At 39.8% G+C, this 24,255-nt stretch overlaps 2 protein-coding genes across 4 annotated transcripts in view; one reads left to right on the plus strand and one right to left on the minus strand.

Moving 5' to 3' along the window:
- Positions 1-24,255, plus strand: part of Blop (blue-sensitive opsin) — a 230,374-nt gene that overhangs the window by 162,333 nt on the left and 43,786 nt on the right. The gene's annotated exons all lie outside the window — the stretch shown is intronic.
- LOC139771694 (cell adhesion molecule 2-like) overlaps positions 1-24,255 on the minus strand; it is an 82,845-nt gene that overhangs the window by 46,117 nt on the left and 12,473 nt on the right. For all 3 annotated transcript variants that reach the window (XM_071704643.1, XM_071704642.1, XM_071704641.1), the window contains exon 3: positions 2,579-2,654. In XM_071704643.1, the coding sequence (XP_071560744.1) occupies positions 2,579-2,654 (76 nt within the window). The remainder of the gene's footprint in view (positions 1-2,578; positions 2,655-24,255) is intronic.

Consider the following 24,255-nt stretch of genomic DNA (forward strand, 5'->3'; position numbering starts at 1 on the left):
TTTATTGCTTCGCTTCTTACCGATGCTTTTATGAGTTCCGCTTACACGATTTACCTTCGCGGAGTAAATGCGACGAGAAACGGTCCCGGTCTTCTGTATTGTCTCCTCTGTGACCGCATTTCCCGCCGGGTTTATCCCGCCGGCTCTTCTTTTCTATTTTTCGTTCGATCTCCTCGCGTATCTTCCTCTCTACGGCACTACTACCTACCGCTCGCGGTCTTAATAATTCCGGATGGAAATGGAATTTGCACGCGCCCGTATCCCGTGCTGTCGATGCAACAGTGATGGTATAGTTTTTCGCTTTCGGCGCACGTGTAAAATCTACTATCCGCTGGGAGGTCTAGTCCTTCATTACGATCTACCATTTGCGTTGTAACGAACGAACAGCGGGTTCCGCCGCACACCGCGCTACCTGCACGCTGTGCATACATATAGAGAATTCACGCCCGCTGGCTTGGAGCCTGGGTTAGTATACATTAGTGATTATGCCGCGATATTTCGGTTTTATTGTGCGGTCCGTATACCGTGCACGAATTATTTAGCGAGTCCTGCGCCACCGTACTCTCTACCGATCATTTATCGTTGTTATGCCGCGACAAGAGCATGCTATTGCAGGGGATCGTGTTACCAGACCGGTCACTTCGAAAAATGATCAATTTAGCTTTCGAAGTCTTCTTTACGTAGGCGTAACTTGATTAGTGGAATAAATCAATTAAATTATGGAATGCAAGACTAACGTAATCATGACCGATGCAAATTGCGAAGGCCAGGCAAACTGGAAGGTTCTAAAATCCAACTATGTAACATGTACTTTATTGTCTTTCTTCTCAACGTTATCTGTCGATTATTTTTAACATTGTAAAGCTGAATGTTAAATAATCTTAAGAAATCTTTTTGTATTTTTTTAAACAATAAATATTCTATTCTATGTTTTATCTCGTTTCTTTTTTTTTCTCTCAATATATTTAAATCTCTCATAAAGGTCTTTTCACCAGTTATGTATTTTTGTGCTTTTGATGAAAAACACACGGCTCACCAACGTACGAAAATATGTTGCTTTATTAATAATGTAAAATTAATGTATAGAAATACATTTTGGCTTCATGCTGTACGCTTCCAGCGCCACGGTATGCTCTCCCTCGTTCTCTCTCTTTCTGAACTTCCGGTCCCGAAAAAGAAAGACAAAAACGCACCGTTCTCCGTCATTTTTATCGGAGGACGCTTTTAAAAGGCGCGCATAATATAAGAGATAAATTATATTATCTGTTCACAACACCAGCCAAAAAGATTGTTTTCTCAATTTTCAACGATCCTAAACGTAATGTTTGAAGAAAGGTATTAAAGATTTTTAACGAAGTTCGCCGAACGAGATTTTGTTAGGTACGTCGTAAAATCGGATGTTGTAATTGGAGAGAATAATGAGGGAGGCTGTGCCGGAGCGAAAGGAAGGTAATAGGTATGCCGAGAGGAGGAATGCAGAAATTATGTAATGAGGGTAAAGTAGCGTCTTGTTTCAATGAGATACGCATTATCTCTCTTGCATTATCTCTCTTATATAAAATAAGAGTGTGTATCGATCGATAAGTCGCAGAACACATCTTGGCGGTCCGCATCTGTTTAACCCGGTCGTATGCTTTGTGAACAAAAGCAGGCAAAAGTTTTGACTTTTCACAGCGAAATTCTCCGTAATATTTTCATAATTGAGTGCTTTATCGAGAAAGAAATCAAATAAGAAGTAATAATTGTTTAAGATTTTCTTAAAAACGTGTATTTCTCTTCATTTTTAAAGTATGTAAGGCCATAAATTAAAAAATAACGTGTTTTTATTATTAATACACTGCGCATATGATTCTCTCTTTAAACAGTTTAAACTAATTAATATTGATTAATACCAACTTTAAAGTGATTAATACTAACGTCTATATTTTTTATAGATAATTCAGAATGATGTCAAATATAAAATAAATTATTTGTCATATATGAAGGGATATTAAATCTAAATCTAAAATTGTCGATTTATAAAAATTACAGTATCCTAATATAGAAAGATTATAAAACTCTTCTTCTAAATAAGAATTTTATGACATCTATATCGACACATATTCTGCGGGGGATGTCGGATATTTTTAGAAGCACGGAAACTGAATTTAGAGAAAAGACACAGTACAAAGACAAATGAGATTTTCTTTCTATATTTCGAGAGAAAACTATCAATTACGAACTAAATTCTTAAATATGCTACTAGTCAAGTCGACATACCTTCTACTACGAAATTTAGTCAGGCATTAATGATCTGCTACGGAATAATTTGTATGTGACGAATTTCACGGATATGCGATATATCTTTCTGCCAATATATTTGTTGTTATTATAAAATACTATTCTGAGATTCGAAACCACTTCCTTTTCAAAGTGCATGTATGTCGTTACGAGGGGATAAGACCTTGATATTACATTTATAAGATAAAGTGCCACGATAATCTGACAGAATTACACGCACTATACTGCTGACACTGCAACTATTTCGCGCACGCAGAAAGCAGTTGACGTTTGCGTAGCTTATGGCGAACATTCTCACCTGCATTCTAGAAGCGCGCTCCTGCCCCTGAGGGTGTACGCCGGAACATTTATGTGAAGTAGCTTCAGAGCAGCGACTGAAACAGAAAAAGAGAGAAGTTCGCGTGAGATCGCATAAATGTCAATTGCGAGTATATACGTCGTCGCCTGGGGGTGCTATCGATGCGATGTCGCCAGAAATGCACGACAACGATTCCTCGAGTGTTCGATTATATTGCCGATAATAAAAGTAGGTATATAAAAAAGATACTTTTTTGTTTTTCGGAATAAAAGCATCAAGAAATGATTTTTAGTTCTAAATATTTATATATAAGCATAGTTTAAAGGGGTAACTGGGGGGAAGAGACGAAATTTTAATCGGAATCGAGACAACATTATAAACTATTTATCGCTACTCTAAATTTACAATTATATATAACAATACATTACACACATACATCACACATTCTCTCTCTCTCTCTCTCTCTCTCTCTCTCTCTCTCTCTCTCTCTCTCTCTCTCTCTCTCTCTCTCTCTCTCTCTCTCTCTGTCTCGAAAGAGTCTTTTAAGTTATTCTATAGTTCTAGGTTTCGAAGTTTCTAAGAGAATAGATAAAGGAGCTGTTGCAAAGGTTTACTTGTTAGATCAAGTTAGATCAGAAACTCCCGAACAAGTGCTACTTCAATATTACTCGCTACCGATATGTAGCCCGACTTGAATAGAGAACATTTTCAAATGCGAGACTTCCTTTCACACCTAAATCGGTAAATCTCTTGACCCACTGCCAAGCGCACAATAGAAGTATTAAAAAAACGGTACCACAGTTACTCGACCTATCGTGGATCTTTTTACAAAGAAGTATCGCGCCGACCTTCGGCTTGAGCTTTGACGAGGGTCGGCAAAGCTTGGAAAATTGTGCCGCGATTGGATGATCCAGAGAATTGGAAGTAGATCGTGCTAGATGCTCAAATAATGGAAGATAGACTTTGTTAGAACGTCTTTCGTAGTTTGCTCTGCTTTTTTACCTTCCTTCATCTTCTCTCCTCTTGACGTGCTTGCACCAAAATTCAACGATTTTTATAAACCAACTAAGATCCCCATTTTAATAATCAAACGAGTTTTCATTCCACCAGATAAAACTAAGGAGAAATTGCTGAGCAACATAGAAGGTCTAAACTCGACTCTTCTATTTTTTAAGCGTAGCAGACTATATGTATACGTAGAGTACATAAGTATGTACATTTAACGACTAGTAGAGGTCGGTATCTAACTTTGTCGTCATTGCCGTTGTCGTCGTCGTCGTCGTTGTCGTCGTCGCCGCTGTCAGAAGAACGGGAATAGATGTGAAGAGCAAAAAGGTTAAGAGCAAGAATTCCTAGGCAGAGACGAGCTGAAATTTTCAGTACCAGATTAAATGTGGAGGTTAGAACATTCCAGACGCCCGTGCCGGTCTTGTCTCGTAAATGTAACCCGTAGACAGTTCATAAGACGAAGACGTCGAATACATATTAATTCAGCGTATAAGAATAAAGCCAGAACTATATTCCGTGGGTGACAGCAATGAGAGAGAGATGAGAGTTTATTCCATACTCAGATTAAAACGGCAAAATATTGATGCGTGTAAAACTTTGATAGAAGTTGATGGTAACAAGCGCTACTTTGCGCTCCGGTCACTCTATCGAATCAAGAGCAAAAAGTGTGCGTATTAAATTATAAAGTAACGACTAAAATTACTCAATTTAAACTTTAAAATATTTAATTGACGTGTAAAATTAAATTATAAAGTTATTAATATTGCAAATCTAATGAGTATTGATAGTTTATCATGCACTCTCGAAGCTATGAATGGAAAGCTATGAATGGAAAGCTATAAATGGAAAGCTATGAATATCAATAGAATGTCAAACGTCCACTTTATAAATATATAATTTCAATTCTCCAACTTCCCGTCACACGACGAAGTATATTTCATTTCTCGCGACCCAGCCGCAATGCCTATCTTCTTACCCTTTTGCCGGCCTGTCGATCCTTTGGAGCTTTCGATGTCTTTACTCGACATGGTAAGTACCAAAATTCGAACGTCACTTCGAAGTTTTCGCCCGTCCTAGGACACGTCTAAACAGTTTAGCCAGCGACGCGCGCACGAGAAACGTCGGGCAAACCGAAACTTTCTGCGGAAACCTCACGAGCTTTCGTAATTGGAGAAGGGGAGAAGAGAGACGAAGAAGGACTTGGGTCTGCTTCTCGATTCTGCATATATCCGGCAAAGTAAACTGGTAAACTGGTAATGTTCATCTGGTGGAAATTGTTATGCCCTGTCAGAAGCAAGCTACGGGTGACGTAGGTCCGAGGCGAATCCGAGTTTCGAGATCACCCTAAGAGGATTAGATAAGGGAGAACTGCCCACAGCACACCAGTGTAACACATTGTGTGCGGTTTTTAGGGCATTACGAGCGAAAATCGATGCTATTCTCTTCCACTCCACCGTATTTTCTGAAGCTACAGCACTTATGAGCTTAATCCTTGTACCGTTCCAAATAAATTACATGTCGTGATTTAAATTACGTAAACGTATGTTACTTGAATATTAACTCTCCTCTTTCAAAATTACAATTATTCATCATATTAATTTTTTCTAAACACGTCTCTTTTACTTGATATTCTGTGGACATATCGAATAGCGTCGGATAGCGATTTGCGGAGCAAAACGTGAACGTAGGGTTATCCATCCACGTGATTGTCATTGAAGTCGTTAAAATAGAACGGGTCGGCGCAGTTGAGCACCGAACAAACGGGGAATAACGAACGCGTTTTACGTTAACGATGTGACGTTACGCTATTATCCGCAACTCGAGAAGAAAGTAACTCGATTGTCAATGCATCGAACGAGCATAAAACTCGTGAATGTCCGATTAATTTCGTAGTTTAATCGCGAGGACGCGTTTAACGATATTTGCGTCTTACCGATGCGTCGCCGGTTCTCGTTTCACTACGCGCATCCATCGCCTAACAATAACGTCCTCGCTTCCGATATGTATTCTAGCCTCGACCGTTGAATTACATGATCAGCTTCAAGAGAGATAAACGACCTCTCTCTGGACGAGTCATCTTTGGTCGTGACGCCGGCCGAGAGAGCGCGATTGTATTCCATCGAAAGGATCGTGCTTCGATTTGGCCCGAGAATTAATTGCACCGGGATTCGACTTTGCATAGCTGTCGGAGCCGTCGCCTCTTCACGAAACTCACTGTTCGGGAGAACGATTACGAATATCGTAGACTCTCCGCCTACGATGATTTAACAATTGTACTAAAATTTGCATCGAGAATTTTGAGCAATCGATAGTTTACTTTCTTGTGATAACAATGCCTCGCGGCGGCTGATGGATAGCTCGTAACAATAAGATTATGGATAAGCTTTTCTTTGTATCTTTGAGTCTTTTTTCTTAGGAAAGAATTTGAGGATATGACAATCTTTTAGCAACAAAAAATAATTAAAATAAAGATAATACAGAAAACAATTAAAAAATTAGAAGCTGGAAAATAATTTGAAATAAAAATTAATATCATGTGACATTTTATATTGCATTTATTCTTAAATATGCTTATTTATTTGTCGGTTTTTTACGTTTATCATAAATCTTCATCTACATTAAGAATTTCTTTATACGACATACACAATCTCACACGGATTAGAGACTTTACGCGACAATGCCACTTTATCAGTCAGTGTAACCCCGAAACTACCTTGTTCTTGCTCTAAACGACATTAAGAGACACCCTTCGCGCGCGGACTATGTATTACCGTGTTAGCGCGAGTTATGTTGTTCTTGTACCAGACAATGCGGAGAGCGCTATTTCTGAGGATATGACAGGCTAATTTCACTACTGTAACTTCCGTTGATATCCTTTCCGTAGAATATTTCTGAAGCTGGTAAACTTGTTCAATTTTTTTTGTTGCTTCACAAATTATTTTCAAAAATAAAAATTTTAATTATTCTATTCGCCTATAATAACATTATTTTTATTTTCGCGAAATCTCACAATCCGCTTCGCGGATTATACGGACATTGTCACCTCGGGATCCATTATTAAACTTTATGTAGTTTGACGTAGTCCGCGCAATCACAAGGCTCGAAGTCTCATCTCCTTATCAACATATTTCACGTCGGAAAGTGGGATTGTAGAATTTTTAACAGGGTCTCGATGAATATGCGTGTTATAACATACTAAGACCCAGAAATGAAACCACACCATAAAGTGTGATAGCTCTGCATAATGGACATATGCGCGGGGAGGAAGCATAGAGGAAGTGCATAGAGGAACGACGAGAGAGGGTAGGAATGCCCCGTTGCAGCAGGACTCTATTTTAATACTGACTTATCTAACAGCGGCGTAATAACGCACCTAAAAAAGCGCTATCGTTAAAACTTCTTGCAAGTCGGGGCAGCACACCGAGGTATCTTTAATTTATGCAGTGTCCGCGTTTCGGGCGTTACGAGAGTGAGAGAGAGAGAGAGAGAGAGAGAGAGAGAGAGAGAGAGAGAGGGAGAGACAGACTAGCCCTCCGCGTTACGGTGGCTTTCCCGGAACGAAGTTGAAATTCATTATAAGCAGACATTAATTTTACGCGGATTAATAACGACGCTTCCCTGTCCTTTATCACAGGCGGAACACCGTGAGTCGGCGCCGACGCGACGGCCGACGCCGCGTCTCACCCTGCTGTGTTTTAATTAATTCGTGCCATGCGCACGTGTTTGTGTAGCCTGTCATTTCGTCGCTGTCTTTCAATTGGCCGAAAGAGACGCGACCGAGCGAGGGATGCAAAATTGTAGGGTAAAAGTCAAATACCGGCTAAATGCCACAAATGATGTTCTGGATTACAACAAAAAACATTTAAAATTCCGTATTTACTTGTAAAAAATATCACAAAAGCAGTAATTCAGTATACATTAAGCGCAGCTTAAAGGATTTAATTAACACATAGTAAATAAGAAGATAAAAATGTGAAATATTAAGATAGATATGTTAAGACACGAAACTGTATTTTGGATGCCTTTCCAGAAAAAATCTTGTTTACTTGGCATTCCATTCTTTTTCTCTCTCTCAAATGCAAAATGTTCTTTTTTATAATAAAAATAACATTTTTAATGTTTAGATGTCATTTGATTTGTATTCTTTAGTTAATAAAACTCTCGTCTATCGTCCATTCTGTTCGCTGTCGTAAATATCAACAAACCGCTTGATGAGACGAAGCCAAGTGCGTGATCATCAAATTCACCTCGGTAAATCGAACAATGACTGCGGGTATGACAGTCAGGAACCGAGCGGGCGATTTTTGTTATCGCTTCTAGTAACGGTGAGATAGGATCGCCTAATTCGCTGTTTCTGCCGAGTTCAACAAAACGCGCTTGTTGTTCCTCGGCGAATTTACCGCACTGCGCCGTTATCCGAGCAAACGAGTTGCGATGTCGAATCGATGATACTCGCCTGCGCGTCATCGTTTTCGTGCGATCCGCCCCGAGACCCCTGCTTTTCAGAGCTATCGGCCCGTCGTCATGCCGCGGTTCATCGCGTGCAAACGCTTTTTCCTTTCGTACCCTTTTGCCCGTACCATTTTTGCGCGGAGTCATTACCATAGTTACGCCATAGCTCCGGCTTTATTTCGAAAATTCCGTTCGGCGAATTCACGCGCGCTGATCGGTTTCCCTCTGTTTTCACCCATTATATCACTGTTATGCAATCGAAGCGGGCAACGTTATATCGCGACCCGATATACGGATGCGCCGTCACTGGCCTATTTCTCGACGGCGCCTACATAATATGTAATTACACGGCATGTAAAACGAATATTAGTTATTCCACTTGCAAGATATTGATGTATCACAGTTCTTTGTTCTACCGCCTGTGCATAACAGAAGAACAGTGCCCTGAATAATTCAGCGGCACTTTCCGCGCGACGTAATAGTCGCTTTGTCCCTGACTCGCGGCATTCAAAGCGCTCTTCGCTCTTACTCGCACGATCATTGTCATCCGGCGCCGGAGAACAGACTTATATACATATATAAGTCCTGATTCGATGTGTTGGCAACTAATTGACGAAACAGCTACGTCGGCCAATATAAATTTGCCATGTCAGCCGAAACAGTGCCGTTAATTTTCTCCGCATCATCAATTTTTTTTCCACTTAACGAGAATTAGTATCTATCTCTCCAATCTTGAATCTCAATATTGAATGCATGAGATTAAGATATGTATCTCTGGGATGTAGATGCATATGCATCTTCCATAAATTGTATACGCATCTAAGAGATATACGTTGCGATTTTTTTATCTTTCAATGTAACCTAATAAGAATAAATCTCTCTTCTTTTTACATGTAAAATAAATAAATATTAAAAACTATGATCAGGATTTTATTTTTAATGTTTCCTTAGATCATTAGATCCCTTCTTTTTATCTGACATTAGTTTCAAGGAATAAAAACTTGCTACATTTTGATGAATTTTAATTGATAAATTTAATGGAGACGATTATATCTGTCAAAAAGAAAATTGAAAATAATCCCTGCAACGATATTCAACTATAATATGGGTAACCTCACGATTCTATATATGTGTGTAGAGATTTAATTTTGAAGAAATTGCTTCGGACGATCTCTTAACGAATCGGCGGAAAAAACTGAGGAAAGAAAATCAGTCTAAAGTAGTTCTGTCTGGAACGCGAGATTAACGAGAATAGCAAGAACGTAATGTAAAAATACACAAGCAGAAAGAGAGAGAGAGAGAGCGCCCAAGGAATCGAGTATAAAATTGTCCATGGTCGCGCTCGCGCGACGAGCAATAGGGCCTTTGTCTGGCGACCGGGCGGTTGAAATAAAAAATAATTAGTCGCTTTCAGCTTCTAGGCGATATAGTACCGCAAACTCCTTTGCGCCAGAACGGACGGTTAAGCTTTCTAGCTTGGATAAAGGAGGAATTAACCGTGGAAGTCCTTTATATTCGTTCGCGACGTTAAACGCGACTTCTATTGACCCGGCTTCCAACGTTCATGTATTCCACCACGCTAGATTCCGGCAAACGTTTGCCAATTCATGAAACATGATTGCATCCTTACGGTAGTTAAACATAATTAATTATCAGCTTTTATATATTTTTGGGTCATTAAGTCTGCAAAATGGATCAAAAATCTTTAACGACATAAAAGATAATACTCTAATAAAAGCGATCGAAAAAGAGCCGAAGTTTTAACATTGTACATTTTCGCATAGTAAAAGATATAATAATAACGCAAATTGACAAATAATGATAAAATGAATAAATAATAAAATATATGAAATTCAAAGTCGTAAATGACGAAAATGGACATGAATTAGTTATATCATTGATATTCGAGAGAATGCATTAAGGTACCACCACGCTACGCGATAATATTTAGTTTGACTGAATAATTTGATTATCTGAAAGCTTATCATCCTATCACAATAATTCGCTTGAGGACCTAGTGGTAAAAGTTATAAGTGCTTCAACGTGCGCGGCTATAGTTGTTTTAGACTATTCTACTTATCACGCAAGAGGCCCGCTAACTCTTCCCGTTCACATCGAACAAACTTTACGTGTATTCTATTTTCCGTCGCTTTCCTACATAGTTATTCTAGCGGCGATTGTACCGACCAGAACCGTCTTCAAACATTTGGCCACCGTCGACCACCAGCGAAATATGATATTCTTAACATACAAAAAAGCGAGAGATAAGTCGCTGAAAAGTTTGTGCATTAATTTCTCGTAAAGCATTAAATAGTAATCTTCACTACGTTATCAAATTACTGGTGAAAATGCTGCTTGATGAGAAAATATTCGCGAGCAGGTGGTTCGCAGGTAATCTTTTCCTAAAGTAGACATGTTCACAGAATCAGTCCGGTACACTCGAACTACCGATAAAAGCATTAGTGCTCGCCTGATTAACGGGTTCATGGTTTCAACGGAGCTCTACGACAGATGCAGAGTTTTACGTTACAGCGCGATGGTCACGTTCGATAACTGTCCGCCAATGACAAGTCCATTTCTTTTACGAGACCGCACGTTTGATTAACCGAACTAGATTGTATCCCAATAAAGAGAAGTACCTGACAGTTCCCTTATCTTATCCCGTACCACCTGTCCGAATGGGTTAAGACTCGTATCTGGTCACGCTACACGAACTGGGATGCTCTCCTTATACATACACTCGTGCACTCGGAATTAAAGCCACGGAGAATGTAAGGCCGGGGACACGGTAAGGCAATGGTCGGCCGGCTGACCGGGCATTATCGTATTCAGATGAGCTTCACGTGACTGGAAGAGCGACGCTCGACATTAACGTTTCCATTATAGCGATACGACGTACCGCGGACTCTCGTCCACGGCTGTAATCCTCGAGTTTAATTGTCGCGCCGGGGACAACAGAGAATAGCGCGATACGTTCTTCCCTCCTTCCCCGCCTGCGTTTCGCTCTTCCGTGCCATTCCGAAAATCGTCGCTCTCTCGGGCGCGATCCAGCTATGAAAAGTCCACGATTCCCGGGTGCACTTTTCACGGCTGTGCATCGTGGTTACTTTGAAAGCATACTAAATGGTAAATTCAACGGAAAGCGATTTGAGCAATCTCGGTTTATTGTGAAAAGTTTAGCCAAACAGATATGCAATTGTTTGTCTCTTTCAATTGTCAGTAGCTGGCTGTAAATCGCAAATAATAATTTGTAAATAAAACATTTACTCTGCTTTTTTTTCTTTGAGTATATAAAAAGATATAGATTATTATATATTTTTTAAGACATTACCTGCTCTATCGTTTAGGTTTAGATCCCTGGAGTTCTAAACTCGCCCAGCTTGCGCAGATAACCGCGGTAATATCGCGAGAACGAGAATAGAAACAAATGCCGATCGTTCGCGTTATTATAGGTAGCAGAGATATTAACCACGCGCGCGGCGTTCACGTTTCCTTTCGACGTGGATATAGGTAAACTGCGCGGGCTAGAATGTATGTTCTCGCCCGATACGATCCTCGGTCGTCTAATTACAGATACCTATGGGAGAAACGTGATATCTATAGAATTATTTCTCCTTTATTCGTCGCGGAAACGAGCGCATAATTAGATATCCGGCCGCAGGAAGTTCGAGCTGATGCGACTTTAAACTGACGTCTGGACTCGCGTTTCGCCGCGGATGATAGTAGATAGAACAACGATCGTTAACAACGGTTCTCGCACGATTATTTCGACGAACCGACGAAATAATTGTACGTACCGCGAGAATAAGTTTCCAAAAGCTCTTCCAACGTGAATTCCATACTAACGCGCCGCGCGCACATCGGAGCTCCCATGCACCGTCTGCTCGAAAGTTCCTATTAAAAGCCTGTGAAGATAAGGAAAATCCAGCAAAATTAGATCCACTCGTCTCAAAGGAAAATTAATAACCCTGATGAAAAGATTTTTCATTTTCTAAAAAATTTTGATTTATTTCTTAATGATTGCTTTCAATCGTATATCAAGGTGTCTTAAATCTCGATTTTAAAAATTCAACGATGGACTTTACAGAGAACTTTCCGGAATACATACACATTTTGATTTGGATATAAGATTTTCGAAATATAAGATGCAAATACAACGGAATAACCGATATTCTTATAACTGGTTATCATAATCTGCAACGATATATTACGTATCGTTTCTTTCTTTTTCTCTCTCTCTCTCTCTCTCTCGCTCTCTCTCTCTCTCTCTCTCTCTCTCTCTCTCTCTCTCTCTCGCTCTCTCTCTCTCTCTCTCTCTCGCTCTCTCTCTCTCTCTTTGCATCACTATCTGAGAAACTTGCTCTTGTGGTAAAACTACTTCAAAACTCAATATCGCTGTTTCGTTACACGCCGCTAAGATACGCAGGTACATGCACGACTGCATACTGGCAGCCGCACCGGTTGCCTTGACATTGACGAATTGCCACACGCTTTGCTCTTCTCGGAATTTAAATGGCACCATCTACATATCTGAAAACGAAAGCTTCTCAGTTGGAAGACGAGAAAATTTTTCGAATGAAATTGCTTCCGAACATGCTTTATTCACCAAGCTTTTGCATTTAATTTTTATTAATTCCTTTTCAGTTATCGTGTATCAATCTCTTTTTAATCTTCTTCTACTTACAATCAGTCATCTCATTAAAAGCCCAAGCGATTAAAAGCTTGCCAAACACTTTGTTTTAAATGTTATGGCTAATATGTATAATATATTGAAACAATTTTATCTACAAAGAAGCTTTGGAAACTTTTATTTTATTTTACTTATTTCCTTTTTAATGAAGTACATTGGTAAGAATTGATGCTTTATAAATATTCTTACAATGATGAAATCACAAAAAATAACATAATCATAATATAAGAGAGTATAATTAAATATTATATACAGAATTATATATAGAAGAAGAAAAAAGGGAGAAATAACAGATGACAGACGAAGGCTACAATGAAATAAATGAAAAGAAAAATAAAAGAAACAATGAAGAAAGAAGAGAATCAGATTAGAGAAGGTAGACATTGTAAAAAAGCAGGAGTTAATGGACAGCTATTGTCAGAGGAAATACGTAGATATTTCCGCAGGAAAAGAAAACAATCTATAAGAAATCTATTAACAATTCTGGAGAGGGTCGTGAACATTTTTTTAATCAGATTGGCTCGCATAATCTCCGTTCTCTCTGATCCTCACTCTTTACTGGTCGTCACTGGTCGACTCTGGGATATAGGAAAAATAATTGTTGCCCGCGGCTGGACAATCGTCGGATAAAGTCACCTCCTCGTCTCGTTTATGCCCCTCGTTCGTGTCCACGAACGCGTGCGCGCGCGCACACACGTTCACGGTACTTACGGTGATAAATTTGTCCGGTGATAAGAGTCCCGATTTTTGTCTTTACGACCCCCGGTGGGGCCTGAGGCGCGGGAATTGGGGAAGGGGTCATTTCCGGCTCATGGCGTGACTACCTCGCGCCCCCGGTGCTCGCCCGACGTGGACGGTAGATACTACGGAGGGATCTACGTGTAAGGGGGATGTGACTCTCCCGTATAAGGTTATACAACCCACAAGTAATGCCATCGGGGCGCATTTCACCCTCGAGTGCACGGGGCATTCTCCCTTCTCCATCACGCTCTCTTTATTTCTTTCTCTTTCTTTTTTCGTCACCTTCTCCACGAAGGGATAGGATGCTGGTTCGGATGTGTAGAAACCAGTCAATGCCGTCGGGATAGGAGCAGGGAGGTGTTACGACGGAAATGCAGAAACCGGAGACGAGGGCGTTCCACCTCCGCCGAGTGAGCAGGTAGTTTTTCGCGTGCTTTATGACTATCGATTCTATCCTGCCCCTGTGTGTTACCCGTCGCGCTCGGTGCGTCGAGACGGCTCGAGGCCGTCACGTGTTAGCTGGTGGTGCGTCCTGCCGCTGACTCAGCCGAAACGCAGGTCGGCATTAATATTAATTACCGCGGCACGAGTGCGCTCGTGGTCGCGTGGGTTGGCGTTTTTCGAAAACGCTCCAACGGGCTTGTATTCGCGAACGCGATATCGTATTGACGGTATAATCCGTATTTCGCCGTTACCGCAACTAAAATCCATTGGAAAGTACGCTACAATCGCGCGCTTTGAAAATAGCTTGAAAATAACAATTTGAGAATAATCTGTGCGGTAAATCTCGTTGTGAAATCAATTTTAACAATTATACAATTATACTATTTATTATTAATTTCTTTAACTTTACGAAAGAGAGAAAGAGAAAGAAAGGAGTAAAGTACATTGCTAAGTTCCATTGATAAAATATTTATACACTGTTCTATGTACTCAAAACAGTACGGATATTTTTCATGTGCGAAGTAACACAGAAGTTGGTTACACTGGGCACGTTTCACGTGTCATTCTTTCAGGCAAGGATAACGCAGTACCTTCGCCATTGCAAGAGAAACATTTATGAGAAAGGTAACTGATGAGGAGTTTCGTATTTCTAGCGTAATGATAGGTTTTGTCGATCAATCAGATGTTAATGCTCGTTCGTGCAACAACTGCATGAATAATTCTGTCGCTACTATACTCGTAACTAATCCGAATATGAATTTGGATTAATATTAATGAACAGAATAGAAAACAATTATGACAACAGATCACAATAATTAATGCAAATGTAATCGACACACAAATTGAAAAATTTAATTGTAGAAATTTACTTCAATTGCAAAAGAAACAAGCTTTAAACGATGAGGAATAGATGTGACTCTTTACACATTTTCAAGTTTGGAGAATTATTTAGCTGTGTGAAGATAGAATGCAAATAATATGAATGGGAAACGTGTACGGAAATGGTAAGAAAATTACATATACTCATAAATCTCAGAAACTTTTGAGAAAATGCAGTTGATACAGCATAATACATTGTATATAAATTAATGCTAATATCCCAATTGTAGGACGAAAATTTTATACTATATTTAACTTTTATGCTATATTTAATAAATAATCTTCTTTTAATTTCTTTGCTGTTTGATTTCTAAATGTATCAAAGTAGTAATCTCCCCCAAAAATAATGTTAATATATACATTTTTTTTATTTTCAAGATACAAATACTTTTATATTTCCCAAAACATTGAAAAAGATTCTAATATATAAAACCTTTTGTGTTATAATTATTCTTTACAAAGCGGGTTAAAACTAAAGTCCAATCATCTGATATTTATAAAGAGACCATCGTGGAACAAGTTGACTATACTACTTCGCATAAGGACACCATGGATGGCAAGGTACATATAACCCTTTCATCTACCGCGATAATGGCGGTATCGAGAAAGAAGGAAGGAGACTGAAGCGCGACAAGAAGGGAACGAATAGACTGCAAACAATGGCCGACCGTTTTCAACAGTGTAAACGGACTTAAATGCGGCTCAACGAGGAGTAATAACAAAAATGAAATCCGCGATAGTAATGGAAAAAGGAACGGGTTTATTCGCTAGCGATGACATCTGCGGTAGAAACAAGGTTGCGGCGGTTAGCAAAGTTAAAAATGTATTATCTCGCCCGCGATAACAAGCTATAGCCCCTTTTGATGGCGCACGAGCTAGGTGGAATAAATTAATCGCCACAAATGTTGGGCTTTCCAGTGATTCTGACGAACTTTAGAAATATGAAATTTACGTAATGTTAAAGTCACGCTGGAGCAGTATATGTGACTCTTACGAAGTATCACAATCAATAATAATTATAATTAATGTCGGTTAATATATTTTTAATCTGACATCGAATATAGGTTTACATTTCTCTCTCTATAAATGTCTCAACGAGGTCACGTTAATTGTTGACGATCAATAGAAACGGCTTAATGAACACAAACGTGATGAGAAATATAAGCAAACATTTATTAAGCAATTCGTTTATTGTTAATTTGGGTCACACAGCAGTTTGAATGATACCTTATCGGAATATTATCTTCTGCGTTATTTATGAGAGAGTTTATAGAGCTATTAACATGGGATTTTTATCATTCCTCATGTTTAATATTTTTAACGGCATGGAGAATTCGAGTTAGCACAAGGGACAGCCATTATAGGAAGGCAATTTAAAAGCTCGAAACCTACGAGCCACTTTTCGCGAGAATTCGCATTCGCCAGATTACATTCCTCGGTACGTGCAGCTGAGAAGATTCGAATACTCGGTGCTGTTTCGCGTCGCTTCCTTAAATTGGCGATTCCGGGTGATTTGTGGAGAGCGTCGCGCGGTAAAGGCGCCTTGTAAAATCCAAGAAACCACGGTCCACCGATCACCATGGTCCTTGGGGTCGGCGATGTAACGATATTACCACCGCTTCGCGTGCCGAAAATGGTTTTAAAAAAAGAGAGAAAAGAAGGAAGAGGAAAATCTCGACGGTCGCGTGATTAAGTTTCGCGCCTGTCAAGGAAGGGTGATATTACATTGTCGTGTGATTTCACGTGCTTGTGCCCGTGGAGTCGCGCGACTTTTCGAGTGCTTTCACCCACGAGAGAGGGTAAGTTTTCGAGTGCTTTCGTGCGACGTTCTATACGCGCCACTGATCGCTCGTCGCATAGGGTATCGCCCGACCGACGTCGCTCGATGCATTTGAATATTTAATGAGGGATCACGATAAACAACCGCATATTACTCGTTGACTATGAGCACAGCCATATTGGTAATACCGCGTTTATTATTGGTAATACAACGATATACCATGCGCTCGCGATAATCCTTAATTCGGCTTCCGGGAATTCTCTGTGGATTTTAGGATGTTTTCTATACATACGTCATTAACAATCCTGGTTAAATGTATAAATAAAATGTAAATTTTAGAAAATTAGATATTTAAATTGAAACGTCCGCAGGAAATTATAATCAATTCGTTAATAATAATTTATTATGCAAAATTGTTAATTTATTATTATGCATTTCTGTATGGCATTAATATCAGTTTTCGAAAATAATTTTAGAAACGAAGACAGTATTGCGATTATTACGTCCTGTGTAAAATTAATTTTTTGTCCAATTAATATCTGTCGCAAGCATTATATCTCCCTCCTTATACCAACACCATAAATGAGCAACTCGATAAATTTTGGAAATTTACAATTGGATGTAAAATGTAATCAGATAATTCAGAGATCAAAATCAGCTTAGAAGTAATCACACGTGTACATTGCTATGTCACGTACACATTCATCGTTTAGGCATACAATTAGGAACAAGACATTCACCCCACATCTTTACTCAAAAGGTGAAAATTTGCACATTCATGATTTTGGCATAAGAGAAATAATATCGCAGAGATATAGTCCATATAATGTTACATTTCTGATATAATATAACTTATCGATTGAAAATAATACGCACGTAACAATATATGTTTACAATTAATATGAGCCACTACATGGCATGTTTTATATTCGAGTGTATTTTATATTCAGACGAATATGCTTATATTTCCATTATTGCCACTAGTAATAGCGATTTCTATCAGTACTTCGATAACATGCAGTATCAATGCCAATACCAAATTAACAGTTTATTTGTGTGACTTTTTGAACCTTTCCACGTTATTGACAAAGTATGAAAAGAATTGTAGTCTCGCGCGATAACAATGCTAATAAGATCATCTAATAGAAAATGGAGATGTGCGAATAAATTACAGTATAAATACCACCGTACATTGCTATTCGATTGGCACGCGGACCTTTATTAAGCACTGGGCAAACATACTTTAATAGCTTACTGTGAACGCCTATTATAACAGTTTACAAATTTCAATTTATGTTCATGGTCATTGTTATTATAATTAGTATCAATATCATTTTCAATCGATTATTATAGCAACGTACAACATGCTACATGTTTGCCATTGTTATCGTTAGTGCTATCATTTGTCGTTATTGCCCTATTATTTATTCCATCGTTATTATAGAAACGTGGTGCGTATAGGGGAATTAAACATCGTTTTATTTGTATATAAAGATGTTCTAAGTTCACCAGTTGAAAAATTATATTATTCATAAACTTTAATGTTATAAATCGGAATAATTCTAATCAAAATAAACATAATCTAACATTTATAAAAATCTTTCTTTCCTACGGTCCTTTATAATCATATATTCTCCGCTAGCATTGTCGGATGACCGACTTACGAAAAGGAGTCGTCAAACGTATGGCTTTACTTTCGGCGAACAGACATCGTCCACGGAATTCGGGATTATTCTGGACCATGGCCAGATTCCTCTCTCCATTCTACAGCAGCGTTTGCAAAATGCCCGTGTCTTTTCGCTTACCCGTACCTGTTTCTAGCAAAGATTGGTGGTCGCGCTTCATAAATTTCAGGCATAATATTCTCGCATTTTAGAAAAATTTTGTCGGAAACCAACAAGTAGACGAGGCATCTTGAGAGGTAAATTTTTATCCTGAGAAGCGCGAGAGCGGTGCTCGCACACCGAGCGGCGTGTGCCGGCTCTCATGAAATATGAAATTTCTCGCATCCGTTGCAAATCACGGAGCATCCCTAAAAATTCAGCGAAATGTTACGGACGGGAGCGCCAGACAAAAGTGGTTCTTTGAAAACTGGGTTCTCTCTCTCTCTCTCTCTGTCTCTCTTTCTCGTTACATGACATGAATTCGGCTTGTTACAAAACGAATGTCAAATGAAAACGAGTTACGCGTTGTGCGAAGTGCGAAAATTATGCGAAGTGCGAAATTACACATTAACGCGAAATTCATATTGTATATAGCAATTATAAAAGAGCGACAATAATTTGCAAGTGCGAAAATAATTAAGAAAAAAAGATTACCTAATTCAAATTTTTTGGGTGAGTTAAATTCATCCTTTTTATCCTCTTGCGCTCAACGAGCGTTGTCATATATGATGTTCGTGAAGTAACTTTAGACTTGGTGAGTGACAATAGTCATTATTATGCATTTGCTTTTGCCGTTGTATCATTTATATTAAACGGCTTGAAAATTTGCCAAAATTTAGCAAGGACGTAGCGAAACGTCCACAGAAACGCATAGTCGTGTAGGAACACGTGGCAAATATAGTTTTACGCATCCAGAATAATGCTTTTTGTCATCCGGCCTAGTAATTAGACGCATATGCAACAATTTTCGCGGAAATTAATATGGGCACGCGAGAGATGCGCGCGGTGCGCCAAAGTCGGATTCGGGGTAAATAACTGGGACCAACTAGAGCTCCCCGTTTATATCCCGTTACGAGTAATTATGCGAAGGGTTTAAAGTATATTCCCGCGTGTTCTGTTCGGCCGTAGATCCAAATTTGCCCGGTGCATTGTACAGCCGGCAAAAAGTGTTATGCGCCGCTGTTACCGCGACGAGAAAAAATAAGAATGCGTGAAATTTACATTTTACGTATCACGCTTTTGCACTCTCGGTCTTCTTTTGCCGTCGTACACTTCCAACATTACGCTGCTCTCGTCGTTATGCGGTCTCCGCGCTGGGAAGTATTATTTCTAATTACACCGGAATGCGAATATAGCGCAATGCCGTTTTGCGCGGCAGCTTAGCTTCCAGCGAGTCGTTGCTTACACGAAAAATAAAACATATCTCTTGAGAATTATATTTACAGAAGCAGCTATATAATTAATTTTAATTAACCTCATATATACACCTGAAAGATATATATTTCAATTCTCTCTGTACAATTTAACTTGGAATTAAATGAGATGCAAAGATATCAGAAATAAAAGTTAAGTGAAAGACTTTCTTTTTAATCTCTATGTATCGTAAATTTTTTTGTTCGATTATTTGTTGGCTTAAAATCTGAATCCCTCTTATAATTGATCTACGTAGTCGTATCGCAAGTGTGACAGAGACTTAACGCAAGTCGCGGAACTTGAAATTGACACAGCACCAAAAGTTCGATCAACTCCAGGCTGCATGATTTGATATAACTAGGCTACGTAAATTCGCGCAACATCTGTTTGCGTGACGGAATGTATGAATCGCGTAATCACGTTCGCGCGAAAGAAATTTAAGTGTCTCGAAACGCGAGGCGACGAGAAATTGAATTGGGAAACAGAAATGCTTTTGGCCGAGACACGATCAGAATGAAAATCTGTAGAAAGTCCGCGACTGGAAAAACGGGGAGAAATTAATTCGCGCTGGCGGAGTCAGTCTGAAAAAACACAGACGCGGCAGTACCGCGCGCGCATACGACGGAGAAAGGTAAGGATTTGACGCGAAAAGCGTAAATTATTTTTCTGCCGAGACAAACGGAAACGCTCCGAAATTCACAGAAAACTTGGGATACCGCTGACCCGTAAGTTCGTCGATTTATTTCTTCGTCGCGGTACAATTTCCGACGTGAAGAAGCTATTACGGAAAGCAGCCTGTAATATATAGTATACAACTGTGGCGATAACACTCGGAATACATTTGCCGGACTAATTCGGAGCTTCTCCGACGGTCTTCCGTACATACGTCTCCTCGCCGCGTAGAGGAACGCGGTCGAAAGAAAATAGAAGAATTAATTGGAAACGAGAATGCATGCCTGAGAGAAGGGAACGGAGAAAAGAAGCCGAGTCCCTCGGGATTCAGGCAGTCAGTGTTACATTTTAAACTCCGTAACAAGATCTGGGCACATTCCGGCGGTTCGGCGAAGCTCGAACGGAATTTTCCGCGATGAGAACGACGAGAAGATGGACCGCGAGCAGATTCGGTTTGGCACGTTTGTCGATAAAACGAACAGCTAAGTTTGACACGCGTATTTGTTAACAAACGAGTCGTTAAGAGATGCATGTGTGCGTGCTGGAATGCCGGATTTAAAATGAGCTCTCTCGCGTGGTGATTGTTTCCTACGATTGGGGATTGCAAATTCCCATCAAAGGATTAAATATATATATATATATATATTCCCGTCCGATACGAGAAACGGAATAATGCACGTGGCGTGAAATGAACGGTTTACTTATCGCGGGTGTACACTCTAACGTGTATAATAAAGAGGCGTTCCGCTATCGCGTGCGCGAATTGTTTCGTCGTTAATCGGTTCCTTTCTTAGCGGGATTATCTCTCGTATTATAGATATATACATATATCGCGTAACATTAGAGTGTAACTTACTCGGCAAACAGCGTAATGGAAATATAATCCGGAGGACTAAAGCCTCCGCAATCCCACCGAAACGAAAATACCTTCGCGAACATGAGATCGCCGAGTTCCGTTTTTCCTCTCTCTTTTACTTATCCCTTTCCCTCTTTCCCTCTTCTTGCTCGTCCTCCCCGCTATTTTTCTCTGATCCCGGACGCGGATGGAAAATTATACGATCCAGGCCATAGGAAACGGCAGAACTCGATTTACATACCTCGGTGGACTGGGAATCGCGCGTGGATCAAGTTACCCAGGGTGGGCCGACGAGTGAGCGAACGAGTGAGCGAGCGAGCGAGCTTAATTAACCACGTGCGCGAATCGCGGGTGACACCGCGCGCGTGATGCACACTTCGTTAAATTTTATTCGTCGTAATTGTACGACTGTGTCCTGCCGCGCTCTGACAGTGTCACCTTTAATTACATCGTCCGGGCGTCCGTCCTGCCGGCGCTGCATCAAACTGCGGATCCCTGCTTTCCGACAGATAGACCACGAGAGACGGAACGCTGAAAATCGCGGATGAAAGAAAATAAAAAGAAATAATGGTATCCGATTGCGAGATCAGGCTCACACGACTGTGTGAGCAGGCGGAGCGAGCTTAATACTCTTGTCGTGCGGTTATTCAGTCGAAACGCGCTCGTTAGTCAGATGTTAATGAGCGGAATCTTCATTAGACCGTTTTATATCGTGCGTTAGTCGGTCTGTGGAAAGTCGATGCAAAGTTGCGGTGATATTCTCATATACATACGTAACAAAGATCCGTTTAGATAAAATTAATTTTGTGTGTGTGTGTGTGTGTGTGTGTGTGTGTGTGTGTGTGTGTGTGTGTGTGTGTGTGTGTGTGTGTGTGTGTGTGTGTGTGTGTGTGTGTGTGTGTGTGTGTGTGTGTGTGGTACCATCTATCTCTTATATTATTTTAAAGTTTGTTACGGTAAATGCGCTAATGTAATTTTAAAAAATCGTATCTCCAGTCATGCAGGCGATTTTAAACTGGCCAGACGACGGTAACAAAATTACATTGCGAATCGATATTCGTTAATCTGCTTTAAACGTATAATGTAATGCTGGATGAAGCAATTTTGCGCGATAGTCTAAAAATAATGTTCGATGGCATACTGCATGGATATATCACTGATCGAGCTTTAATCGTGATTCTTTGTATATTTCTTGCTACTTTAATTTTGTTTTAATATCGTCTTTACTGCAGGTAATAGAGTTCTCGATATTCTGTAAAAACCATGCCCTCACTTATATCGTTAATGCCAATTCAGGCATTGACCATCAACGCGTATCACACAAAAGGACGAGTATAATATAACACAGATATACGCGAGAGAAATGTAATATAAGCTTGTTCGAGCAATATCCGATCATTCAGCTTCGTTGTTTATTTGTGGGAAAACGTCAAGCGCGCTCGCGCGCGAGAGCAAGCGCAAATTGCTTTAAATTGAGTTCTGACAAATTCACCGATAATTTTGCATTCCGTTACACCCTTTTAAACCCGTCACTTTGTTTTACAATTAACGTCGTTTCGCGTGACAACGTTATGACATTTCGTTTCCCGCGGAATTGAAAATTACTACCGCACGAGCGCCGGGCTTAAACGACCCCGGCGATTGCAACCTGAATACTTTATATAATGTCAATTATTTGGTCGTGGATTGGCAAGCGTATCGATTTTGTCGTCGATTAAAGCGCCGATGCGAGTTCGATCCCGCGATTTGAAAGCCGCGCCCGTAATGCCGTGTCCGTAATGCGACACGAAATAGTTCTCGGCGTCGCGTTTGGCGGAAATGAACGCCTTCGATTGCTCCATGATCGCGAAATTTTCTCGCGGAGTCGTTAGATTGAGACTTAAATTTACCTCCTCCGCGAAAGGAGCTTTACGGGAGGCAGAAACGCGGGAAGGCGAGTGAGGTAACAAAGTACGGAACTGGTGAGAAAAAAAGTAGGTTGGTTGGGAGTAAAAGTCGGAGATATAAAATATGCAAGCGTAACTATTCGTATAATGAAAGAAGTTACCGATAAAGACGGTGGGGGCTGACTTTTAAACTGGTGCCATTAGCATCCCGGAAGTAAAAATCGCGAGAATTAAATCCAACGTGGATCCCGTAATGTAGTATTATCGTCAAAAGTTCCTCAGCCATTATTATCAAACGCGTTATCTCGTCCATTGATTATTATTATTCGTTGACGAGGCTGCGTACAATTCCATATATGTAGCTCGTTATTTTTCTTATGTTTTAAAAATGTTGCGTAAAATAGAATTTTATTGCAGCCCCCAGTAGATGCAATTTTATACGAGAATAAAGAAAGGATTTAAAACCATTTTCAACGTCAAGAAGATTAATCGGTATGCAATAAGAATTTCGCGAATATCAAAATTGAAGTTAAAAAATTACTCCCTTGGATGTTAAATAATTGCTCTCTTCCTTTGATGCGGAAAATCGTGCAATCGACTGGTGCAGTCAGTTTGCAGATACAAGAGAGATTAAAACTATTATATACAATAGTAAATGAGAAATAGATAATTTTGAAAGATACAAATGGTTAATGAGATGTATCCCTTAGGAAACAAGATATCGGAATACCAGTAAAACTGATATAAAATTTTTGAAGGCGGTTGTACTCCGATCATCTTTTTTTCAGCAAGAAGACGAAACTTGTGCTTGACCCATCGAGGACATTTCGTTTCCGTCTCGAGTAGGTCGAAACACCGAGGGAAACGACGATGGAAAGTGCTGAGATCGCACTTGGTCGAGCGCCTTTTCACGAAAGCTAAGGGAATAAACGCGATAAAGAATGAGGCGAGAGGAAGGGAGAAAGTGGATACGACAGATCAGAGGTGGAGAAAGCTATTAGAGTGTACATTTAGCCAACGAGAATTTGACGATACTGCTTCACTCTAGCGAAAGCTTATGTCAGGGTAATTACTGAAACTGCGATTTGCAATCGATAGTTTTTCTCTTACGAAGGAACTTCTTTAAAACTTCTTTTTTCTTCGTAAGAGAAAATAAAGGAAAGGCAAAGTTTGAAAGAGAGAGAGAAAGAAG

The sequence above is a fragment of the Temnothorax nylanderi genome, unplaced genomic scaffold (genome assembly GCF_030848795.1).
Source record: "Temnothorax nylanderi isolate EJ_2023f unplaced genomic scaffold, tnyl_v1.0 TNYL_tig0043_pilon, whole genome shotgun sequence".
NCBI lineage: Eukaryota > Metazoa > Arthropoda > Insecta > Hymenoptera > Formicidae > Temnothorax > Temnothorax nylanderi.